This window comes from Felis catus, chromosome C1 (genome assembly GCF_018350175.1).
Source record: "Felis catus isolate Fca126 chromosome C1, F.catus_Fca126_mat1.0, whole genome shotgun sequence".
Taxonomy (NCBI): Eukaryota; Metazoa; Chordata; class Mammalia; order Carnivora; family Felidae; genus Felis; species Felis catus.
The window spans coordinates 43,311,018-43,337,120 of NC_058375.1; the positions used below are offsets into that span (position 1 = coordinate 43,311,018).

At 53.9% G+C, this 26,103-nt stretch overlaps 1 protein-coding gene across 2 annotated transcripts in view; it reads right to left on the reverse strand.

Moving 5' to 3' along the window:
* The window catches only part of GLIS1 (GLIS family zinc finger 1), a 229,394-nt gene that overhangs the window by 60,983 nt on the left and 142,308 nt on the right, over positions 1-26,103 (reverse strand). For both annotated transcript variants that reach the window (XM_023258716.2, XM_023258715.2), the window contains exon 4: positions 22,039-22,921. In XM_023258716.2, the coding sequence (XP_023114484.2) occupies positions 22,039-22,921 (883 nt within the window). The remainder of the gene's footprint in view (positions 1-22,038; positions 22,922-26,103) is intronic.

Genomic DNA, 26,103 nt, shown 5'->3' on the forward strand with positions numbered 1-26,103 from the left:
TCCCCTCCCCTCCCTCCCACCCCCCCATCAACCCTCAGTTTGTTCTCAGTTTTTAAGAGTCTCTTATGCTTTGGCTCTCTCCCACTCTAACCTTTTTTTTTTTTTTCCTTCCCCTCACCCATGGGTTTCTGTTAAGTTTCTCAGGATCCACATAAGAGTGAAACCATATGGTGTCTGTCTTTCTCTGTATGGCTTATTTCACTTAGCATCACACTCTCCAGTTCCATCCATGGTGCTACAAAGGGCCATATTTCATTCTTTCTCGTTGCCACGTAGTACTCCTTTGTGTATATAAACCACAAGTTCTTTATCCATTCATCAGTTGATGGACATTTAGGCTCTTTCCACAATTTGGCTATTGTTGAGAGTGTTGCTATAAACATTGGGGTACAAGTGCCCCTATGCATCAGCACTCCTGTATCCCTTGGGTAAATTCCTAGCAGTGCTATTGCTGGGTCATAGGGTAGGTCTATTTTTAATTTTCTCAGGAACCTCTACACTGCTTTCCAGAGTGGCTGCACCAATTTGCATTCCCACCAACAGTGCAAGAGGGTTCCCGTTTCTCCACATCCTCTCCAGCATCTATAGTCTCCTGATTTGTTCATTTTGGCCACTCTGACTGGCGTGAGGTGATTATTTTAGCTTTTTTAAAAAATAAAAGTGAAAATCATCTTCCAATTTCTTCTGGTTAGCGAAAACGGGTACTAACATAAAGTCTTTTGTAAAAGTAAAGTGGCATAACGTGAACTTCTGAAAATCAGGGGAGCCTGGTATTGCCAGCGGAAGTGTGAATTGATAGAAGCACTGTTGAAAACAACCGGGCACTATCTCCCATTCCCTGACCCAGCAATTCCATTTCTAGGCACACATTCTAGTGAAACTCTTTCACTGGCCTAGAAAGACACATAAAGACACCCGTTCACAGCAGCACTGTGAACTGGCAGGAAACCGACACAACCAAAACGTCCGCCAACAGGAAAATGATTAAAGTTTGGATTATTCACACAATGTAATATTACACAGTAGTGAAAATGAATGACAGCCACATACAATAATAAGGATAAAATCCTAAAAACATAATATTCTGTGGAACAATCGCAAAGACCACATACGGTACGATACTATTTTTATAAAGTTTTAAACCAAGCAAAACTAAACAATGCACTGTTTATGGATAAATATGTGTGATGAAACTACGTACAGAAAAGCAGAGAATGCTAAGCAGAAAAAGAACAGGGGTTCCAGAAACTCATGGATGTTCATTTTGCTACGCTTTATTAGGTACACATATTTGCATGTATTCTTTTGACTGTATCAAATAGGATGTAATTTTTTAAAATGTAAACATGAGTAAGGGCTCTGGGGCTAATCAGCGCTTGTTTAAAGCCTGGTGCTTCTACCTCCTAGCGTGTGTCCTTGCCAATTCTCTTCGCTTTCCTAAGCTTCCGTTTCTTCATCTGTAAACCAGGGATAGTGACGCCTCCCTCCTGGAGTGTTGGGAGCCAACCCTAACTCAGCACAGTATCTGGCATGTATGAAGCAATAAGCATTTGCTATTTTTATGGCCAGGTATCCCCTGCTTTCCGAGAGTCTGCATTATGACCCTTGGCATTTATCAAAGACCTACATTTTGGCTTCGCAAAAGTTTTCACTATTTTCCAATAGTAGGGGAAACCTGTATTGCTCGTGATAACGATAAACATAGTGTTGGGGCAGGGACCTGGGTCACCCCCGCCTCCCACTCCAACGTTCCTTCTATGCTGCCCTTTCTGCTTGGTGTCCCTAGGCCGCTGGGGGTTGCAGCAGGGCGAGTTTTCAGGCCTTGTCAGAGGAGCAGCTGCAGTGGGCAGCACAGTGGCCAACAGCCCCCATGCAGTCACGGGCCGTTTACATTCCTGGAGGATTAAAATCCTCAGCCGGCACTGCAGCGGCGGCCTCGGGGCCCTGGTGATTAATAACCTGGCTCTAGTGCTAAGAGCTCTCAGAGGATGGCTGGCAGGGAACAGGCGGGATGGCCCGGGCACCTCTTGGATGCACATGAGCTCTGGGGACAGAAATGAGCCTCTTCCAGGCCCTGGGTGGCACTATCGCCTGGAGCTGGGGCAAGGGATGGGGGCTGGCAGTTCAGGTCCTCTTGACTCGGGCATGCGGGTTCCACGCCTAGCGGGTTCCATGTCTCTTCTTGCTGTGCAGACCCCAGGCAAACTGCTTCATCAGTCGGCCTTCAGTTTCCCATTTGTAAAACAGCACCTGGCTCAAGTGCATCAGAGGCTTAGACAATGTCTAGCACAGTAAGGACTCCATCGCTTTTAGCTATTATCATTATTTTTAGTTATTTTTTAATGTTTATTTATTTTTGAGAGAGACACAGAGCATGAGCAGGGGAAAGGCAGAGAGAGAGGGAGACAGAATCTGAAGCAGGCTGCAGGCTCTGAGCTGTCAGCACAGAGCCCTATACGAGGCTCGAACTCACAAACTACAAGATCATGACATGAGCCAAAGTCGTACTCTTAACTGACTGAGCCACACAGGTACCCCTATTATTATTATTATTATTATTATTATTAATTATTCTCAGGGCTCAGAGCAAGGGCTGGTACAGAAGTTTCGGGGAATGTCTGCTGACTGAAATCGCCAAGCGGCAGGCCAGCCTCTGCACCCACACTTTGGGATGAGAACCTCACCCTTTCCCTCCACTGGGGAAGGTCCTGCCCGTTAGAAAGTCATTCCTGGTACTGAGCTGAACTTGCTTCCTGACAGTATCCTCCTCTGAGCCTTGAGAATGGGGGAAGGGCAGTGGGGAGGAGAAGCCTCCCCTCTCCCCACTGGTAGCCACTCTCCAGGTCCCGAATCCAGCCTGCTCTTCTCAGGGGTCCTCCCCTGGCCACTCTGGCCAGGAAGAATACAGATACACAAGACAGGTGCAGGCACCCACCCCTTATACAGTCACATAGTCACAAACCAACTCACTCACAGGAACATACACGACACCTGGCCCCTGGAGACACATTCAACCATACAAACGCGCCCACAGATACTAACATGCAGTCACACGTGCAAACGTGCACACGTGCGCGCGCGCACACACACACACACACACACACACACACACACACACCAGGTACATGTAGTCATGGTGATAAGCACCCAGAGACAGCAAGCACAAATGCAGGCCTTCAGAGGCATGTGGAAACTTCAGAAGCCAGACGGCCAGGGTCACAGCTACCTCAGGACAGGAGGGCTCCATGCTTCCCTAGAGATGGACTTGACTGACCCTGAACTCATTCATCCCTTGGGGGCAGCTCAGGCTAATGCCAGAGACCACAGGTCTCCCTCTGGCCACTCTCAGCAAGCCTGGCATGGGAGGGGCTTTTTTTTTTTTTTAGAAATGGCAGAAACAGCCTCTGCTCCACTCCATGCCACGCAAGCTGTTGGACAAATTACACGACAATGACAATTAGAGCAGCAATTGTTGCAGGCCAGTCAGCCCGTGCACACAGACCTTGCAGCCCGCCTCCCCCCACCCCACGCCCCCCTCCAGACATCAGGACTCGGCAGGGCCTCACCCACCTCCAGACCATTTGCACTTCTGACCTCCACTTCTGCGGTCCTGCTCTGAGCTCCATCGAGGTCACTCTCTGTAAGGCCCCGGTCAAGCACAGTTCTGAGCCTCAGTTTCCCCAAGTGTTACTGAGCCTTTGGTCGGCTTCCCCTGCAACTTCTCCACCTAGCCTGTCTTTCTCTTAGGCCCCACTCACCTCTGTGTCCCCAGCATTTCACACATTGCTGGGCATATTCTAAGGATCACTAAAAGACTGTTGAAGGAATGAATGAACCCCCTCTCCACCCTGCAAGACAGGCACATTACCGTATGTGGCAGACCCTGCCTCTCATCCTCGTACACAAAGCTTCCTGTCAGGGTCTGCTTCTGGGACAGCCACCTAAGCACCATTTTACAGACGAGGAAACGGAAGCTTCAGAAAGGTAAAGAAAATTTCCCCATGCCACATAGCATAGCCAGCCCTTGAGGTTTAGTTCTGGGGAGGCAGCTCCCCAGACCTCATCTGACTGGGGTGGCTGCTGGTCCCCAATAAAGAAAGCAGCTGCACTTTGCCCTCGTGTCCGAGCCGCACTCGTGGTTCCAGCTGTACCATCGACGAGGGCCACTGTGATCCTCGCCTAGCTCTGGGGTCTAGACACGAATATAGTTAAAAGGAGAACTGAGTGCAGCCAGGGATTGACCTCAGTCCCGCAGGAGGGGGGATGCCCACCTGACCCAAAGCTCGGGCTCCTTTGAAGGGCCTCTCTAGACACACAGTGCAATTACTCCAGGCGCAATGCAGGCGGCCCTGTCTGGCCCTGACATCTCATAAGGGTTCCTCACTGGACACCCTGGCCCGGCACCGAGGGTTCTTGGGCCAAGTTGGAAAACTGCTCGCAAGCACAGTGTTCTCCAGCAGCCTATATAAATCTGGAGAAAAGGGTTTATTAAACCCTGAGAAACTGCAACCAAAGACACTACGTTCTTGGAGAAGCCTCCAAAATCAAGTCGTTACCTATTAATTAACAAGAGTGGGGCAGAGAGTTTGGTTAGTGGCCTGGCATGACCGTCTGCATATGTTGGCTCTCGTGAGGCACAAGAAGCGTATACACGTGTATGTTCACACACACCTCATGCCCCTCCTGCTCCAACCTACTCTCGGGTCTCTGCAGCCCTGTAGGCAAAGCCTGGGCTCCTCCATCTGACACACGAGGTCCTCTGATACGGCCCTACTCACCTCTCCCCCATTCCACGTTCTGAGTCACTTGCAGCTCCCATCTCCATGCTGTTCCCTGTCCTTGGGACACCCTTCCCATCCTTTTGCATCTGGATAATTCTTACCTAGCTCTCTTCCAGAAGCCTCTTCCCCCTGGATTAAATCTTCTCCTCTCGGTTCCCATTTATTTTCCTCCAGGGGAATTCATCACAGGGTCTAGTAACTTGGGCCCTCGTCTGTCCCCCCTCTAACCGTGAGCATCTCCAGGGCAGGACTCCATGCTGCGTGGAAAATACTCAGCACAAAGCAGGCGCAGAGCAGGCGCATGGCGGTGAATGGACACACATAGAAGCTGCTCTGAGCCGGCCCTTGCACCTGCCCAAGGCACTGGGGACGGCGCAGGAGCTGATGCACAGAGGACTCCCCTTATCCCAGCAGAATGAAGAGGTACCCCGGCCCACTGCTATCTCTTCCTGGAGAACAGGCCAGCCCAGTCAGTAGGGGGTGGATGAGAATCCGAGAGGGCCCAGGTGAGTGAACAACCCAAAGCATCCCGTACTATGTGATCCAGCCGATTCACTAGGCAAGACAACCCACACCGCCACACTGCCCTCGCTGTCCCCTGTGCCTCCACCAAGCTCTCTCAGTGGGAACAGCCCACTTTTCTCTGCCTCTTCATTTTGGATGGTCACTGTTCCTTCCCAACCTTCCGGACGCCCAACCCCTTTCTTCCCTGGCTCCTGGAGAAGTGGTCCCTGGGCACCTCCCCCTCCATACTCAGCAAAGTCCCTCTTTCCCAGTTCAGGCTCGCTCCCTGGTCCAGGGCCTCATCTTAGTGACTCCCTGCGCTGGTCTTGGGTCCCCAATCCTCCCTCCTCTGCTCACCTCAAACGCGCCCCCTGTCCCCACCACATTTTGGGTGCCGGCTGCAGACTTGCACATCTGAGTGGGAGTCTGAGTGTAGCCCCAGACTGCAGGGACAAACTTAGCTCCGGCACTGTGTGACCATGGGTAAGTTACCTAACCTCTCTGTGCCTCAGTCTTCTCATCCACAACAGAGAGGTAATAACATATCTCTCCCAGTTCAAGATGACACATGTAAAATGCTCAAGCATTGTTACCACGGCTAACTTTCCTTCCAACTAGCTCACCCACGGGCCTCCTGTCTGTCCTGGTTTCTCGGATCTCCATCTCCCTCCCTGCCCAGCTCAGATGCCTCTCACTGTCTTCCCAAGCTTCTCGGCTACTGCCCAGCATCACCCCACTCTTGGGGCAAATCCACAGATGAGCTTTGCCTGCGTGGACTCGGCTCCTCTGTCCGAGCCACCCAGCCCAGCGTGCAGTTTCCCTCCAACGCCCCTCTCCGCCTCTCCAAAACTCCCCTGCTCTCCTCCAGCCTGTCTCATCCAACTTCCAGCAAGTCCAAGATTCTCTCTCTTGAAACCAAGTTCATCACTTGGCTCTTCAACCCACCACCCTGCTCTACCCTACCACCCAAACGCCTTACCTCTCTCCCCCTGGCCTTGGCCTCCCCCATCCTGTAAAGGCCGATAGGCTCACTCCAGCCCCTCCCATATCACTGACCAGGTCGGCCCCCAGGCCGATGACACCCATCTTCTTGCACACCCCAACCCCAGGGACTCTCCGGCTGGCACTTCCCTACTCAGCATGGACCCAACCGGCTCACACCCTCCTCTCCTGTGCTGCTAAGGCTGTACCAGCATCCTCTCGATGATCCCAGGCCAGCGTGAAGCACCAATCCCTCGTTTAACAGCTTCATCCCCTTCTGCCCACCGTCTCTCCTGGGTATCTCTCAGAGCCAATCATTTCTGTAGCTGACAGATGTGCTGGTTTGACTGGCAGCCCAGTTTCCCCCACACTGAAGAGTCCCTCAGTGTGGGAGGTGAAGGTGTGAACAGGGAGGGCCCTTATGCCCTCCACAAAGGAGGAAGCGATATTCCGTCAGCCTGAGGGAGACTAGAGAAAGGCCAGGCCACTGGGATGTCCTGCTACAGCTTTGGCCCTGCAGCGAGAGCACAGAGGTCTCTTAGAGAAGCAGGTGGAGGCTCCCTGCTTGCAGGCCTTGCTCCTCTTTCTTTAGACAGATGGTCTGTGCTCACAAGGGCCTGCCGATAAATTCTAGGGGGTGTGGGGAGGGGGTGAGGGGGGACACAGGGCTCATTACGGCCAGAGCAGCCACCTCTCTCCACTCTGCCACAGCTCTGACCAAGGTGTCACCATCTCATGTCCTGGCCCATGCTAGCGCCACCTCCTGGGATGCCCTCTCTCACCTCCTCCATGATGCTATTCTGACTCTGCCTTCCCCTAGGCCCAGGCTGATAGCTACTCCTTTTCCTAGCCCCCCAAACCCCCTGAGCTCCCTCAGAGCACACAGCATACAATGTTACCCTCTTTTTAAGATCCATAGAGCCCCCTTAGGCTATGAGCACCTCGAGGAAGGGACCGAGTATGTCCCAAGTAGTAAAGCATGACATCTGCAGAGAAAGGCCACTTGCCAAAAAATTCAGGTCCCGCTGGATGATCAGGGCCAAGTTACTTAACTTCTCTGAGCCTCAGTTTCTTCATCCGTAAAAGGGGGATGGACAGACTAAAAGCAGGACATAGACTACAGAACATAAGTAAGGTACCTTCACTGCCAGTGTTTACTTGCCTCGGCTTTTCTCAAAGAATGTTAGCAAAGTTATTGGTGAAAATAAGGTCTACTGTTTTGTTCAGTGACTCTGCATTATCAACAATCAATTCAACAGCCTTCCTCCAGCCATTTAATCCAGGTGACTCTCACCATTGCCTCAAAAGGATCTGAGAGCGCAAAGAACTGGTCCCGATACACAAGCTGGCTGGTTTGTTTCCTTTCCCAGACAGCCAGAATTCTGCAATTCAACAAGTTGCCTTCTTTGCCTTGGCTTCTAGGAAGCTCCAAGAAAACACACAATAACTAAACGAACTCAGGTTTTTCATGTATTTACATCCTTTTCTCTCACTGTCAGTTTAACTACATATAGATCTTTTATTGTAAATGTCCACGAATCCTTAATGGAAGCCAAGAACTCGATGATAAAGAAAAAAAGATGGACTAGAATAGAAGGGAAGAGACTAGAACATCACAACAGGATTTCTGGTGTTTCCTCTATCTATTCCTCTTTCCAGAGGATGCAGCTGAAGCCCAAGGAAGGAAGGGGAAAGGCGAGGCATGGATCACACTTCAAGCGTTCCCAGCCTCTGCAGGGCTTGGCTTTTGGGCTGACTTATCCAGTGGGCATGCAGGCACAGTGGCGAGAGTCCACAAAATTTTCAGGGCCTCGTGAAAATGTTTTAATTTAAAATAGGAAGAAAAAAAAGGAACTTCTAGGTCAAAGAAAATGTTTTCATACATAATACGAATATGTGTCTTTATGCCAATGCCATCATAAAATGTAGTTTTTAGTGTTTTTATGGCGGGAGAAGCTGAAGCCAGAAGTGCTGGGGTTGGCAAATGCCATGGTGAGGCCCTGTTCACTTTACCACCTCACCAGGGAATACAGGAAGCTCCTACTTCTCACTCGCCCAACTTCCTGGGGGCCCAGGCCTAATCCATGCTTCTCTGTCTGACAGGATCCGATGGGAGCGTTTTTACGAATATTCCAGAGGGAAGTGGGGCCTTGCCAGGTGAATCTAATTTATACCCTTCGGTAACCACCTCAGACAGCTCTTGAAAAGCTGTGGGAGGGGGATCTCCTGGCTGATTTCACCAACCACTTGTCAGGACAAACCTTCCTGGGTTCACAATGTGGAGACAATTAAAGGCTGGCGCTTTGAAGGCACGAGCCGAGAACTTCCTGACAGAGGTGTTGACTGCAGGCGGCAGACCCTCTGTTCCTCAGGTCTCAGGACCACACCTCGTCTTCCCCCAGCTCTTGGGCTGGGCTCACTGTGCGGGCAGCAGCAGCAGCAGCAGCAGCAGCAGCAGCAGCAGGGTTGGGCTGAGAGACACCATATAATCCCTGGGCACAACAGCTGACAGAACTCAAAGGACAGGTGTGGCAGGGGAATACCTTGCCTTGGGCATGACTGCGGACCCACTGTGTGACCCTGGGCCTGGATGCGGACCCACTGTGTGACCCTGGGCCTGGCTTCGGACCAACTGTGTGACCCTAGGCCTGGCTGCAGACCCACTTGTGACCCTGGGCCTGGCTGCAGACCCACTGTGTGACCCTGGGCCTGGCTGCGGACCCACTGTGTGACCCTGGGACTGGCTGTTAACCTGCTGTAGGACTCTGGCCAAGGCTGCTGACCTGCTGTGTGATTCTGGGCAAGACTGTGGCCCCGTGTGTGACCCTCTGCTGACCACCCTGCTTGTTCAGGCCCCTGCGTCCTTCCTGTGAAGATGGGGCAATGTTCTCAAAGACACGAAGTCATTATGAGGATGATATGGAGCGAAGAACCCTAAGCAATTGCACCCAGATAAAGCAGGATTATCATTCCCACTGAACAGAGGTGGCAACTGGGGCCAGAACCAGCAAACAGCTTACCCAGCCAAGGTCATGGTAAATTAGGGGTCAGGCAAGGCCTTGGACCTGGAACCTGGATTCCAGGAGCCTTGAGGGCAGGGTCTAGATCTCTCCAAGGAGTGGTTCCACCTGCAGGCTTACCTGGATTCAAGTCTCGACCCTGACTCTTCTGGCTGTAAGACCTCCCCACGTTCTCTTCTGTCCCGGTGTATGCAGTCATGAGCTGCAGAGCCCCTCCATCCTGACCTGGTTCCTGCACCCCTTCTCGGGTCTGGAGCTCCAGGCAGCTGTCCCCCAACCTCTTCCTTCCTCTGACGCCTGCAAGGCCACCCTGAGCTGTGAGGCCAGCTATCTTTTTGCACGTAGAAGCCAGGACAGTGGGACATGAAGAGTCCTTGGACTCATGGTGCTGATTCTTGATCCAGCACCCCCTCCCTGCCATCCAGTGCAGGTTAACTGGAAGGATCAGCTCCAGATCCATGAAAAGCCCAGATTCCATGTGATTGCTTTTGAGGAGTCCCAGTAACGAATTAAGATTCCTTGTTAGGGGTTCCCCGGGGTGAGCTCAATGAAAACAAGGAATAATCAGCTCATGCTTGATTACAGAAAACCGTGTGGACGCAGCGAGTAAGCTGGAGCAGTGGGAGGCCAGGGGCTGATACCCCAGCACTTAACTTCTCTGAGCTACAGTCTGCTTATCCATAGAATGGGGCACTAAAGCCAACATCAAAAGTTTACTGAGAAAACATGAACAAAGGGCTTAACCTGGTATCTGGAGGAGAGCACATTCCTAACAAATACCACTTTCCTTCCTTCCTCACACTTTCAAGTAGCTGCTTTTGGGTAGTTTAATCGTTTCCCTTGTTGCATTCTTGGCTGTAATGCGTTTTGGTCATCAATTAATACAAAATTGTTCTCCTCCAGCTCTGGGCCCACGGTCGTAACGGCAGAACCTGTGGAGACCGAGTTAGTGGGCAGCTGCTGCACGTGGGGGCAGAGGCCGAGTGGGCAGAGGTGGGGCTGGGCAAGAGTATTTGGGGCACAGGGAACAGCCAAGCGAAAAGCCTGAGGAAGGAATGAACTTGGCATGTTGGAGGAATAGTCAGGAGCCGAGTTGCTGGAACAGAGCAAAGCGTGGAAGGAACTGAGACCAGAGGGCTCACTGGGGGCCCCCACACTTGCCCTTTCTTTGTACTCCCTCTCCTTCCTCCCCCCGGGATGATAAAGATGGATATCTGAACATCTGAGTCCAAAGGATCTTTAGAAGTCCTGGAGACTTAGCCTCCCATTTTGCAGATGGGAACACTGAGGGCCCAAAGGGGTCTCGTGACTTTCCCAGTTTGAGCTCTGAACTCGTGGGCCATGCTCCACCTCTACTGACCAAATCAGGGTCCTGAGTCCTAAGAGCTTTGAACTAAGCAAAGACCTCATCACCCAGGTGGAGAAAGTGAGGTCCCAAGGCCAGGTGGCTCTGTGTGCTTGAAGAAAGTAAAGCGTGGGGGCAGGCAGGGGAAGAGCATGCCTGCGGGCTTCTGCAGGGAAGCCAGGCTTCCTCGGGGCCTGACACCCCCAGTGATCAATCATCATGCTTTCCCGGTGCACGTAAAGAGGTGTGAGCTTTGACACCTACTGCCAGCTAGAGTCTCCCTGGAGCCTGCTGGGCAGTGCTTCACAAACCAGACCCTGTCGGGAGGGGAAGGTGATGCTGACAGGCATGAGCTGCACAAGCCGCAAGTCATCTCCCGCTGTGTGACCTCTAGCGGGTCATCAGGTCCCCATCCGTCAGAGGGTGCTGCAGGGATTGCGGGCAGCATCCGATGAGACGCCCTGGTGCAAACGCAACACAAGCCTGTGTTCTTTCAGGATACAGGAGGGAAAGACGGTACAGACGGAGACAGTGCACAAAAGCCCTTAACACGGGGCCTGGCACGTAGTAGGTTCTCAACAGTTAGTGGCTCTGTGGCATGGGACGGGCACCGGGCTGGGAGGCGAGGGAGCTGAGCTCTCCTTCCTTTGCCCTGTGACCTTCAATGAGCCAAATCCTCTCTACAGGCCTGTGTCCACATAAGCAAACAGCAAGAGTACAAACAGGCCTTGGGGCTCACAGCCTCAGTGAACCACCTCCTCTTCCCCTGGATGCCTGGGGAGAAGGAATGGGAGCAGGGTTTGGAAGGGGAGGAGGACCTCCAGGAAATACCTGAGAATGGCAGACTCATTTTTCTCCCTGGAGCCAAGCCCTCTTGACTTCCAATTGCTATTGTGACCATTGGCAACTAAACCTGGTCAGAAATGACCCCACAGGCCAAAAGGACTCCTGAAACGTGGGTTCAGAAGATTCTGGGAAGCACGGACTTATGGTTAAATGGGGGTACAGAGGCAATTGTGGGCAGTGGGAAGATCACAGAGCAGGGAGCCAGGGACATGAGGCGGAGTCCCAGATGGGACATCTGGCCAGGTAGCAGAAGCTCTGGATTTCAGTGACCTCACTGTAAAACGGATTCTGCCACTGCCCTGTGCATTCCCAGGGTCCTGCACGGGAACAACCCACCAAAACTCTGCATCCCAGGGCCCTGGGAAGGTGCAAATGTTACCTTCAGCTCAAAACCCTATGCGTTTCAGCTCTGATAAAACAAAGAGGCTGGTGGATGGTTCATCAAACACTCACTGGGTGCCGGGCCCAGCAGAGACTTCCCAGTCTTACCCACAGGAATGCACAGGCCTGCAGAAACCTCCAGTCCCACTGTCCCATCTGCAAGAAATGCACAGTCCAGTACTCCTGTGCATGTCTGCCCTCTCGGGCTCATGTGACAGACTCATCCAGGGGGTCAGGGGCATGTGGAGGGCAGGCGTGGGCTGTGCCCCTTCAGGAGGCCACCTCCTAGCTATTTGGAAATCGCCACGTACAAAGCCACAGAGTCCCAGTGATGGGCTCCCATTTTATCACTACCCACGTCAGAAGAACGATCGTGAGGAGGCAGTGCTGCACCATTCAGTGCTGTAATCACTTACAGACCACGGAGGCCCCGGTCCTGGCAGTGGAGGAAGATTTATTGTGGGGATGGACGGAAAACAAAGAACAGTTGTGCAAACTTTACAGAGCCACATTATGGGAAATGCCTTTCCCATTTCCCACTGGTGAATGTGCTGGACGCTGCTTCCAAAGGGAGTTGAGCTCGGTTACCCAACCTTACGGACACAGTGCCCCTGCATGGCTTGCTGGGCTGAGCCGGCCTGGCCCGCGGTGCCCAGGCCCTGGCTGACAGCCAAGCTCTGCTGGCTGGGGGTCACAGTTGACCTGGGCTGCGCGGGTGGACCTGGGAAAGAAGGCTCTCTCCTGCCTCCGTGTCCTCATCTGCCTGCTGTCACTCCCCCTCCGAGGACTGTGTACCCACCGCATGCCCAGCGTTCTTCTCCATGTTAACACTCATTGTGTTGCTCTCCTGCTCAGAACCTTTCCACCACTCCCTCCACTTCCCTCAGGGCACAGGCCAAGCTCCCGATACTGAACTTGGACGCCCCTTACGGTCCAATTCCAACTACCATTTCTGCTCCCAGCGCCGTGCAGGTAACACACCCCAAGCACAAGGAGACACCTATGTTCCCCCCGAGGGCCGAGACTGTCACATCTCAAAACTTTTGCATGTGTTGTTCCCTTTCCCTGAAAAGCCTTTCCTCATACACACCCTTCAAAAGCTCCTACACACCCTTCAAAGCCCAGCTCTCATGACATCCTGAGGGGAAGCCTTCTCCCTCTTCTGTTAATTCCTTCACCATTCCTTACTGACGCTGCACCCCACGCTTCTAGCATCAAACCTGCCACGGTATGGGTGTCAATAAAGCTGGTGAAGGGTTGGCAGGGGTGAGGAAAGAGACAACACAGACAGCACAAGGCTCTCTCCTGAGGGAGGGGCACAGGTAAGGAGTCTTGAGTATCCCGGGTCTTAGAGTGTCCTCGGAGACTGAGGACACAGGGTGGTGAGACCATGACCCGTCTCACAGATGAGGGCAGGATCCTGAGGTCCATCACTGGGGCAGTCCAAGTGAGGCACGGGAAGTCAGCTCAGCTAACCCATCTGCCATCCAGTGGAGACAGCGCCTATTAAGGCTCAATCATGAAGTTTACCATTTCCAGGATGTTCCTCTCAGAAAACATGGTCTGGACACTTTCTTAGAGTCACTGTTGATTTTATCTGACTTTCTCATTCTAATAAGACAATCATTTCAATGCCATTTACATTAAATTAAAAAGCTTTTTTTCCCCCTTTTATTATTTTAAATTCAATTCAGAAGGTTGTTTTTTTTTTTTATCCTTAATTTTTTTCATATTCCATAGAGCAGTGCTGAGTTCACAAAACTTGGCCAGCGTTCCCATACCCTCAAGTTTGGTGCTCCTAGGATGCGAGCGAGACCTTGGGTTTGATGACTCAAAAAAAAAAAAAAAAAAAAAAAAAAAAAAGAACAAGGGCTCCTGTTTTCAAGTGCCAAGTATTTGCCAGGCATGAGGTAAGTGCTCCACATGCATGATCTCATTTAATCTCACAACTGTCTCCCCTGTACACACACACAGGAAACTGAGGCTCCCAGAGGCCACGTGGCTGGTTTGAGGTCCCAGGGCTGGTTAGGCCTCCACTTGGCTCATAGATTCCTGACTCAGAATTTAAATAAGGCAGAAGGGGGTGGGCAGGGATGGGGATGAGGTAGGGGAGGGGATGGGGAACTGGATGGGGCCGTGGAGGTGGAAGTGAGGAGGGTGGGCTGTGGTGCAGGGAGGGAGGAGGCCCTGGAGAGCTGCAGGCTAGGAACTGCATTTGGGGAGCCTGCGGCTAACCAGCACCACGCCTGATGGAAGGCTTATCTGGGAGGAACACGTCTATGAGGGTGCCTGCGTCCTCTGAGGCCTGGGGGTCGGGAACCCAGCTGGCTCCCTCCTGAAGGGCGCTCTGCGGTTTGTAGATCACGGCCCCTCTGGCTCTCACAGACACTCTTCTGGGGCGAGCATCACAGCCCTCAATTTACAGACACAGAAGCAGAGACTGGGGAGCGAAATGACTTGCCCGAGGTTACACAGCTAGTGCGCAGGAGAGCTGGGATGAGCCCCCACACCTGCCTCCAGTTCTTCTCCCTTCCCCCAGGCAAGTCATTTCCATCGGGGGCCTCAGTTTCTCCTCCTGTACAGGGCTCTGACCCAATCACAAGGCCAGAGCTTCTAGGAAGCCTCTCCTTAGGACGTCCCCCGAGTTTGATTTTTACAAACTAGAGGAGAAAGGGAGGCAGCCCAGTTTGAGCCAAGTTCTGTGGAGCTGGAGCGTTGGGTCCAAGAGGGTAAAAGGAAGGCACTAGTGTAAACTGGGCTCCCACTGAACACAGGGTGCTAGACATTATCCCATTTCACAGCTCAGGAAGCTGAGGCTCAGCACAGCGAGGTGACCTGTCCAAGGTCACAAGGCCAGTCGGTGACCAAGCTGGGACTTACACCAGCCCTTTCTGTTCCTATGGGGATGTTCACGACTGCATAGCTACTATCCGTTTCAGACTCTCCCTTTTCTCTTTTCCTAATACAACCTGCCCACAACAGTCTGAATTATCTGCTGTGCATCTACTATGTGCCAGGCACTGCCGAAGCACCTCATATATGGCATCTCACGGGAGCCTCCCAGCTGTCCTGCTCCCTCCACTTCACAGGTAAGAACGCAAAGCCTTACAGAAGCCGGGTTACTCACACACGGTCACAGGCTGTCAGGTAGCAAAGCCACGTGTCAAGTTCAGACTTTCTTGCAGAAAAACTTTAAGCACCAGACTAGAGGGTGGACGTGCCCATCTTTAGGGCCCTGCCCATCTTGTGACTTCACTGGAAACTGCTCTGGAGGACAGTGTCCAGGCTGCTTCATGCACAGAGCTGGTCAGAGCCTCTGCACCAGAGGGCAGGCTTAGCTCCTCTGTCTCAAGGCTGAGCCAGACATCAGAGGGCACACGGTCCCCAAGACACTTGGCCATACTAGGAAATGTTGCTCTACATGGGGCAACACGTGTGGGGAGAGCAGGAGGCATGGAGAGGGGGGAAGCGGAGGAGGGAACATTGGACTGGGTTCTGAAGGATGGTTAGGAGTTTGCTGGGCTGGGAAAGGTATTCTAGACAGAGAGACCAGCAAAAGCCAAGGCCCAGAGGAGTGAAAGGAGCTGGAGTGTGCCAAGACTCTCTAGGCGTTCGGTTGCAGAGGAAACCTCAGGGCAGGGAGAAATAAAGCAGGCATCCCACGGCTACCATTACTTGCTGGGTGACAATGGGCCACTCTGCACCTTCTCTGGGCTTCGGGTTTCCCACCTGATAATAAGTAGACACGAGAACTGCTATGATCCCAGGAGGCACCCCAGTCGCGGTCATTGAAAAGGGCACATCTGCATGCCAACTTAAAAGCTTCCTTTGCCTAGAAAGGCCTTTCTACCCAGACCCTTCCCACCTGAGAACAAAGTGACACTGAGACCCCATTTCCAAAGTCGGTGGACTTGTCACCTAAGCTGGTTGGGCCAGCTTGACCTCTCCGTGCTCATTTACAGCAGGATTTTCAAGGGCAGGGGTTTTAAACCATGCTCCACTTTGCAGCTTTTTAGCTCACCAGAAAGTAAGCTTGTCTTCGGGTGACTTATTTATTTATTTTAAAGAAGGTGAAATGTCTCCCCCCTCATCCCACAAGGGCCCTCTCGTCCAAGATAGAACAAAGGAGTCATCATATCAGCAGGGCAGGGGGCCTGCGACAGGCTCTCAAGGTGGTGGGGGCGGGGGTGGGGGGTGGTGGGGATTCGTGCGGGAAAACAGTTAAATGCAAAAATGCAAGCGTCTATTGGTTTTCTCTGCTTAACAAAGCCTCCTCCAGACCAAAGCTGGCTTTGATTCCCTTCTGTGACCCCTGGGTCCACCAGGGCCTGGCATACAGGAGGTGCGTGCTCCTTGACAGCTTGCTGAAATGAGTTTCAAATCTGGATATTTTCTTCATATTTACAGGCAGACTGATGGTCCTCTGCCTGGGAAGCGGCTTGAGGTCACAGCTAGCATACAGTCTCCGGAGTCAGGCTGAGACCTGGGTTCAAATCTCACCCTATGATACACTTGAGACCTAAACTTGGGCATGAACCGGACTACCCTTTCCCTATCTGTAAAATGGGGATAATGATCCAGTCCCCAGGAATTATTCCTCCACTCTGAGGAATGCCTGTGTGGAAGCCCTATATAAGCTGAAAAATTCCCAATAATGTTCCAGCCGCCTTGACTGACTTAGACAAGGTTATGCAGCCAGGCCTCAAATCCTCAGCGTCTGGCTCCCCTCCCTCCTTCATCCAGCAATAATAGCATGAGACTCAAGGGTGGCTGGTGTCCTCCCCAAGGTGCCAGAAGTCTCGTTATCACCTCATCTTTGTCTCAGGACCCCCAGCTCAGCATGAGGCTGAGCACACGGGGGCACCCATCTTTTGGGTGAGGCAAGTGTTTCTGGGAAGGACTCTTCCCTCATCTGCGGTCACTTTCCCCACGGTCTAACTTTCCCCAACTTTTGGTTACTAGCCCCTTCAGGAAACTCCCTGTCCACTGAAGCTGCCCCATTTGCTGTGGGATCCTGGGCCCCTCACCGTCCTCTCAGGATCTGTCTTCCCTGTCTCTTCTCTGTAACGATGAAGATGGAAGGAAGACCCACCTGCACATGCATTTTGGGCTCTAGGAAAATTCCCGAGAATGAGTTGGAGATGTTGACGTGAGTCGGGGGTGTCCGCTGGCCCAGAAACATGCCCAACCCACGGGGCCAGTCTCAGGACGTGGGGCAGGGGGGCAGCACATGCCCAGGGACCCACTCATTGTGGTTTAAGGAGCACCAACTCGCCTCTGTGTGGAAGAGGCTGAGCAAAGGCAGGTGGGTGGGGGGCCGTGTGGCCCGTGGAGTGGCCCAGGCAGCTGAGCCGGGTGACAAAGAGCAAGCCATTTCCTCCGTGAACGTCAATTTCTCCTGAAAGAATGGGCACGGTGATGCGTGGCTGTACCTAGCATACCTCAGAATGTATTAGTTCTCTTCTCCCTGAGGACTTCCAATGAGATATGATCTCACCGCCAGTCAAGATTCTCTCTGACTCCCAACTCACAGCCTGGCCGGGCAGGTGGGCAAATCTGATGTGTAGCTGTGCCCGGCCACTTGGCTGACTGTGTGACCCTGGAACCTGATCTGGCCTCTCTGGGCCTCAGCGTTTTGACCAGTGGTTTTCTGAAGATGGACTAGGACATGGCTAGCCCTGGGCCCGGGTATTAGAATCTCGGCGTCTCAGCCAAGAGCACCTCCTTCTGCCTCCCTCACCTCTTCCAGCACCCTGCGTTTTGTTTCTCAGGGGTTGGGGGACTGAGGCAAAGCCAAAAGGGAGAGCCGGAAGCCCCAGGATTATGGGAAAGGAGAGAAGCTTTGGCCCAGGCTGGCCCTTCTAGGAGGTGGGCAAGGCCGTCCCAAAAGGCTCAGCCAGGTGGCTCGTGTCTGACTCCTTGGCTGGTTACGGCCAACCAATAATGCTCGGCTTTCAGTGGGCTGTATTTCCCTGGTGCCAGGTCCAGTGGTGGAGAGGGGCGTAAGGGATGGAGACCAGCGGCCAGAGCAGGTGCAGCTACCAGAGGAACCCAGGCAGGACGTGAGCCCAGCCTCCAGCCGCACACCGGGCCTGGGAAGGCAGGGACCAGAGCCTCCTCCCTATGTCCCCACCCCAGTTTCCCCTTCTAGCTCCAGTCACCCGGAGCAGACACCGTCTGGCACAGAGCAGGTGCTCCACATTGCTGGCAGACACCTGACCAGGCCACCGGCATGGGTGACGGCCCTGTCCACCTCACCCACAGTGAAGGCCGCTGGAACTGGCTGACCTCAAGTCCAAGCTCCACTACTGGCTGGCTCTTTTGGGTTTCTTCATCTCTAAGATAGCCACAAATGATCCTGTTGTAACTCTCAGGGCTACAGTGTCAATCTCCTGAGATGGTCGACGTGACGGAGCGTGACGGGGGACGAGAGAACTAACGAAGCACTTCCCTGTGTCATCTCCTTAAACCCTCGTGACAAAAATCCTAAAAGGGAGGTACGATTATCATTCCATTTTACCACCAAATGTGCTATGGTTCAGAGAGGCTAAGTCACCTGCCTGATGTCACACAGCTGCTACGTGGCTGGCCCAGGAGGGAACTGGGTTTGTGTGACTCCAGACCTGCCTACACATACCGTCCACACTGCACTCACGGCTTCGGTTAAAGCTCTTCACAAAGGCAGGAATTGCTGTCATTATTATTGTTATTTTATGAAACCCAAGGTTATGAAAGGTTTTCCTTTTTCACTCTGCCTCTCTTTTTCTTGATGGGGAGGAAAGCAAACTACACAGCCCGCTAATTTCTGCAGTCTCAGACAATCAGGATTCCAACTGTCTGGGAGAGCCAACCTAAGAAAGCAAGAAATTAATCTTTTCAAAGTTAACGTCTTCGAGGCGTCGCGGCAGTATTTGGGTTGGACGTATCCTCGCTATCCTAATGCAGATGAAACCCCAAATTTAATAAGGCTAAGACAACTCGGACAACATAAGAAACATAACAGGATATTGCAAAGAGATTAGGGAGCTTCCTCTGGATGGCGTGGATGGGCCGGGGAGAGGGCAGAGCTGGTGGGGCGGGGGGATGGATGGCGCGGCCTACCCCGGGGGCCCCCGCCAGCCGAGGCCCGATCCCGGGGCGGACCTGAGAACCTGGGCAGAGGGCAGCCGGCTCCTCGCCGCGCCTCCGGGCCTGCCTGGTGCGTGAGCGGAGGCTCCGCGGGCTAAATGTAAACCAGCTGGCAGGGACCGGAGTGGTACAGTTGGATGGGGCGGGGAAGGCTTACCTCATGAAAGAACTGTGGAAACGGCTGCTGGAAAGATAATAAAAGGATTAACTGCTATTTTAGTGGGCCATTTACTCTTCAATCAAAGTGTCTCATCTATTTCCTGTTCTCCAGAGGATCTGGGCCCAAAATTCCTTTGTCTATTACAGCACATGGTAGCAGAGGCCTGTCATGAGAAATTAATAATTTTACAGGGAAGGGAGACTGTACTTATTTGGGTGCGGGCTGGGGCCTGCCCCTTCCCCTGGGTCACCTACTGCACCAGCATCACAGGAAGGGGGAGCGCTCCCACGGCAGGCAGGGAGATGTTCAGAGGAGGTCTCTCCCACCACTCCAGATGATGGCACCCAGCAAGGCTGGCCCGAGGACCCCAGAGAATGAGGAGTGTAACGGGACAATCTACACAAACAAAAGCATCACAATTTAGAAAGATGTGGGTTCAGATTTCACGCTAACGGTTACTAGCTGTGTAACCTCAGGCAAGTTATTTTTACTGTTGTCACTATTATTACCACGATGATTAGCAGTCTCTGTTATTATTGTTGTTGTTACTGTGCGCTCCTAACTAGCTGTGTGACGTGGGGCAAATTCAGCAATCTTTCTGAACCTCAGTTTCCTCATCTGTAAAATGGGAGTTAATAGTCTCCACCCTGTAGAACTGCTCCCGGGATTGCATGGAGTTATCACTTAGAATGGTTTCTGCACACAGTCAACACTCAGAGGCTGCTTGTTGGTGTTATCATCAAAATCCTAAACCCCTCAGGAGGCAAGATAAAGTGTTCTCATAGTAGCAGGGAGAAGGCCGGCTGGACACCACTGAGCACTTGTTTCTTCATCTGTAAAACCTTGGTTTTACAGGGTTTTTGTAAAGATTTAAATGTCAGCTTGAACGTCACCTCCTCCACGAAGCCCTTGTGGGCCTCCTGTCCTTGGATCTATGCAAACTCCATCCAGAACCTGTCCACACCCATCTCCCACCCCTTGCTGACCACAACTGCCTGCAGGCAAAGACCTTGGAAAGTCTACGTCTGGGTCGCGGAGACAGGCACGAGCCAGGTGTAAGCCAGTGTTCTGTGGAGTCCGTTGAGCCAAATGAGATCCTGGAAGGCCCAGGAAAAAGAACCGTAGAGAAAGATCCCCAGACCGCACTGAGTAAGCTGGGCCTCTCTGACCCAATTACTAGGCCTCTGTTTCCCAGCAAATGGGCAGGGAAGGCTAGATTATCTCAAGGTCCCTGCCGTCCAGCACGGGCACTACTGGATGCTGTAATTCCACACAAGGGGCCTTGGTGGGCGGAGGCCCCGGACCGCACCACGCCAGGGTTTGGGCCTCCGCCCCGGCCCCCACAGACAGGAGGATCCCCCACAGGAAAGAAGACATCAGGGACCGCCGTTCAACAGCTGTCAGCTCCAGGGTCTCAGAGACGGTACCCTCTGTCTTCCAGTAGTCTGCTGGTCATCTCCTTCCAGAGATGGGCGGCGGGGAGGGGGTGGGGGGAGGCATGCCTTTCAGCAAGACTTGTGTTACAACACCCCAGAGGAACAGGGGCATGCCCGGGACTGGCCCCGCCCCCAGCCCTTCCCAGCATGGCTTTAGCCCCAAGGCACACGATGAAGTCAAATCCTCAGCCTGCCCAGTTCAGCCTCTCCCCACAACACTAATACGCCAACCGCAGGCTCCCTCCTAATCTGAGGCTGTCCTTTTGCAGAGGCTGTTCACTGCCTCTCCTCCTCCTCTTCAAGAACCGGCCCCCTTGAGCTGAATAAGCTGGTCTAGCTGGATGCCCAGGCCACAGCTCCACAAGCAGATGGGGCCCCAAGGGTGACCCCCAAGGGGTCCCAGGAAGGTGGAGTTTATACTGCTGGTTGCCAAAGCTTCCTCCTCCCCCGGCCCCTGTAAATACTACCCTGGGCCTTGAGCAGGGACAGAGGGGCACTCCATCCCAGACTGAGTGCTTCATGAAGAGGGGCCCAGCATCAGTGACAGCATGCACGTGTGGGGGAACCTGACGTCGGCTATGACGCTGGCCTTGCAGATCAGACACGTTGCTTTCTCTCCTGCCTCACCAACGCCCCAGTGGCTGGAAGATGGAGCTGGGCCTTAGAAGACTGGGTGGCTCCTCCAGCCTCTCCACTCCCAGGCGGGAGCCTCTCCCGGTGGGGTAGCTGGGCCTTGGGGTTAGGCACAGCAGCTCGGCGGAGGGTATCAGGGACTAAGACTGATAGGGATTTCTACCACCGTGAGAGCATAATACAGAAATGACCAGTGAGAAGGCTGGAGGCCTCGGTGCCCACTGTTAGTGTGTGTGTGTGGGGGGGGGGGGGTTTCCCTGGAAACCTCAGGCTCAACCCCAGCCATGGCACTGCAGGTGCCATCCAGGGCCTTATCTGTTACCCCTCCCCTTACCTCCAAACCTGCTCCAGGGACCCAAGCTCTCAAGCCAGATGCCTGTTAGGACACAGTGCTCCTTGGAGGAAGCCAAGCCTGTGGGCCGCTCCAAGGCCCAGAGAGCCTCCCTGGGAAGGCTGCCCGACCAGTGGTGGGTGAGACACTGAGCATCTGTGTGTAATACAGAAGGTGGCCAGGCCTGCTCTGACTTCAGAGTGTGTGTTGTCACCACCTGAACAAGTGTGTTTGACCAACACACAGGTCATGTGCCCTGGGGTGGGGGAAGGGCACCCGGTGAGCAGAGGAGCCAAAGATTCCCAGTGACAGGGGCACTGATTATCTTGACCAATGACCACATCCACAGCACTGATCCTTCCCCTCCTCGACCGCAGGGGATCTCAGCCAGCCCCCAGGGAAGGAGCCCCCGGTTGGCCACTCCTAGCACGGAGGTGGGGGCTGCTCTGTTTGGCCAGGCAGGGGCACGGCCTGGTGGCCGTGGGAACTCACCATGCATTTGTTGGGCTTCTCACCCGAGTGCACCCTCATGTGGATGAGCAGCTTATAGCGGGCATTGAAGGGCTTGTAGCGGCGCACGCAGCCCGCCCAGAAGCAGGTGAAGTCCTCGCCCTTGCGCTGGTCAATGTGGCTCTTCTCGATGTGCCGTACCAGCTCCTCCTGCTGCTCGTAGGCCGCACAGCAGTCCACCCAGCGGCACGCCTGCCGTCCGGCCACCCCCCTGCCCACCAGGCCCAGCCCCAGGCCTCCGAGCCCCGAGCCGGGCGGCAACTGAGACACGGGGTAGGGGGGCGGCAGGCCTTGCTGGGGAGGCCCAAAGAGATCTGAGAACTCATCCGCAGGCTCCTGCTTCAGGAAGCCCGCTTTCCGGCAGGCTTCAAGTTGCAAGCCGCCCTCGTGGCTCTCTGTGGTTGCAGGGCCAGGCCGGGCTCGCTTGGGGGCCCCCCCCGGGTCTCCCGGCAGAGGGGGGCTCCGGAGTCCATTCACGCAGGTGACCAGAGCCGTCTGGGAAGAGCGGATGATGGAGGTGACATCGGAGGAAGCGCAGGGGGAGGGGGAGGCCGAAGAGGTGGAGGGCAGGCCCAGGAGGCAGCAGCGCTTCAGGCCACCCTCGGGGAGGTGGGCCTCGGGCTGGGGGCCCAGGCCAGAGCTGGGTTCACTGCCCAGAAGGTAGCAGGAAGGTGCGGGGTTGGCGAGGCCTCGGCCCGGCAGGTCCAGATCTGAGTGCAGGCCAGTGGCTGGCGGGGCCCGGCAGTGAGCAGACAGGGGTGTGCGAGCTTCCGTCATGGCCCGGTAGTCAGGCAGGGACTCCTGCTTGATGTGCTGTGTGGCCGGAAGGCCACCATTCACATACGTGGCCTGGGGTCTGGGCGACCTGAAAGACAGTGACCAGAGAAGCTGTGAGAGGGTGGGCACTTCACAGTGGGGAGACCCGGGCAGGAGACAGCAGGGAACCTGGGACCAAAGGATGGAGAAGCCCAGAGCAGGAGTGAAGGTTGAGGGCTGGAGGCAGAGGGAGAGAGAAAGCAGAGGCTGGATGTGGTCAGCAGGAAAGAATATGGGGGAGACAAAAAGGGGAGGGGCTGGAGAGAGGTTCCAGAAAGGGAGGAGGTCTGAAAAGGATGCCAGGAAAGACCACCGTTTCATCCTTTTACCTCTCCAGCCCCAGATGCCATCCCGTCCTATTGCTGAGGCTTCCCTAGGGTCTCCCCTGACCTTCTCCCTGTGACCTTCTAGTGAGTTCTGGAGGAAGGAGGCTGAGGCGGTCATTTTGAGGGACATCCAGGTCCAGTATGTTTTATTTTTAATTAAAAACATTTTTTTATGTTTATTTTTGATAGAGCATGAGTGGGGGAGGGGCAGAGAGAGAGGGAGACACAGAATCCAAAGCAGGCTCCAGGCTCTGAGCTGTCAACACAGAGCACGACGTGGCACTCAAACCCAAGGACCACAAGATCATGACCTGAGCCGAAGTCAGATGCTTAACCGACTGAGCCACCGAGGAACCCCAGGTCCAGTATGTTTTAAATTCTGCCTATTTGTCCCTTAGATCTTTCTTAATTTTTGTAATCTTTGTTAATTTCTAGAAATGTTAATTATGTGACATTTTGCCCCAAGCAGTCTGTCTTTTCCACAGTGAATATCAGTAAGTTGGGGGTCTGAAACACAAGTCACGACGACAGGGGGCATCCTAGGAATGACTGAGGAAAAGCCAGGTGGAAAAGCCCAGACACTGTGACTACATGAAACTCAATTCTGGGGTGAGGCTATGGGCGGGCAGGCTGGGAGGGCAGCTCGGGGGAGGTGGGAGACCGGGGTCTGGGACCAGGCTCGGCCACTCCCAGCTGCACAAAGCTGGGCAAGGCACTCTGGGTCCCTTTCCTCATCGCACGTTCTTCTCCCGAGCGTGACTACGGTGTGACGTGCAGGGCCGCACGTGGTGCTGTCTTCCTTAGGCATGTGGTGCACGCGTTCGTAGAGAGGGCCTTTCCCAAATGCAGGACAAGTGAGTGCAGGTAGAGGCACCAGGGCCTCCAGCCACCAGCAAGGGGATGTAGATGAAGGGTCAGAGAAGCCCCTTGGCCGGCTGGGCAGAACAGGAAGCCTGCCGATGGGCCCACTGTCCTGACTAGGACACGCCATGTGTCCTTGGGCCTGAGCCTCAGTTTCCTCACCTGTGAAGCAAGGACTAACCCTCACTACCTCAGAGGGTGGCTACCAGGACCAAGTGGGACGGCAGGTGCCGTGACAGTCCTCTGGAAAGGGGGACAGCAGGGTGAATGGTGCCTTCGTGACCGCCATATCACCGCCAGTGTTCTGGAACTCTTTGCAGACGGGCTGTGGGGTCATCACCTGTCCCTGTGCTCCAAGCTGCCCGGCAGCCCCAGCCCCTCTATCTCTGGCTCCCTGCAGCTGCAGCAGCCCCAGCACTACTCAGGAGGAGGAGAAGGAACGAAGGGGCAGGGGAGACAGGGAGGCAGAGCCCAGAGGGCCTCAGAGAGCATGGGCTCCAACCTCATGACTCCACAGACAAGAAAGGAGCCAAGAAGGCACAGGGCTTTCCCACAGTCACGAGCAGCAAGCCAGTGATGGGGCCTGGGCCAGGAGCCGGGCTCCCCTTCTCCTGGAGGTGTGCGTTTCTTCACTGTAGACCCGAAGCACTCCCCGGATAAAGGCTTGCGGGAAGGCCCTTCTGCTTCTCAGCTACACTTGACCAATAATTATCTGCCTCACCCAGAAAAGACCTCCCTTCCCTGCCCAGAGCTTGGCCCCCAGATGGAATCAGAAGGATCCTGCACTCCAAGGTGGACAGCAGATGCACACCCCCCCCCTTCCCCAAGCCTGGGGACGCTGGGCCACCACTGCCAGCAGAAAGCGCTGAGGAGCTTAAAGAGCTGATATGAAAGTTGTGACTTTGTGAAGCTTAAAAAAATTAAAGCATAGCTGTTTTCCATATGGTTGTCATCCTGGGTGTGGCAGGGGTGGGCCCCAGGTAAGCATCTGTTTGGAATAATCCCTTTAAAGACAGCATCAGGGGGTGCCTGGGTGGTTCAGTCGGTTAAGTATCCAACTCTTTCTTTTCTTTTAATGTTTATTTATTTTTGAGAGAGAGACAGAGAGAGAGAGAGACAGAGCACAAGCAAGGGAGGGCAGAGACAGAGGGAGATACAGAATCCGAAGCAGGCTCCAGGCTCTGAGCTCTCTGCATGGAGCCTGATACGGGGCTCGAACTCACGAACCGTGAGATCATGACCTGAGCCGAAGTCAGATGCTTAACTGACTGAGCCACCCAGGCGCCCCAAGCGTCCAACTCTTGATTTCAGCTCAGGTCATGATCTCGTGGTTCATGGGACTGGGCCCCACATTGGTCTCTATGCTGACAGCACAGAGCCTGCGTGGGATTCTCTCTCCCCCTCTCTCTCTGCCTCTCTCCCTGCTCGCTCTCTCTCTCAAAACAAATACATAAACATTAAAAAAAAAAACCCAGCTTAGCATCAGGCTAAATAATCAGCAGAAGAGAACAGGAGAAGCAATCAAGAGAACAGTTATAGCACCTATGAGCATCGGGTGGGGAGGGGACAGCTCAGGCTGTGGTGTCTCCTGGCTCCAAATGCTAGCTGAGACAGCCCCCTGCTTGTCCTCGTGGGTCCCTCAGTCCCTGGAAGGCCGGCAGCGATTCCTGCCCTGCTCTGCCTCTGAGCCCTGGGTTCCCCAGACAACTCCCATCACATCTCTGGAAACTGTGAGCAGGGGTCCCTGGACAGAGCAAACAACTGCTGAGCAGCCCTGCATGCCAGGAACCTTCCTGAAGGCTGTCCCACGCAACCCGACCCCAGCAGAACCGATGCGTGGTATCTGCCGAATGCATAACTGAATTCTTCGGGGGAGAGACCACCATCTGTTTTATACTTCGGAAAACTGAAGCAACTTGCCCAAGCCCTCAGAGGCAGTTAGTGTGAGAGCAGGAATCTGAACCTAGATTGTCTGAATCAGAAGCCTGGGATTTTCCCACAACAATGTACTGCCAGGGGCCCCAGCTTCCTCTTATATAAAATG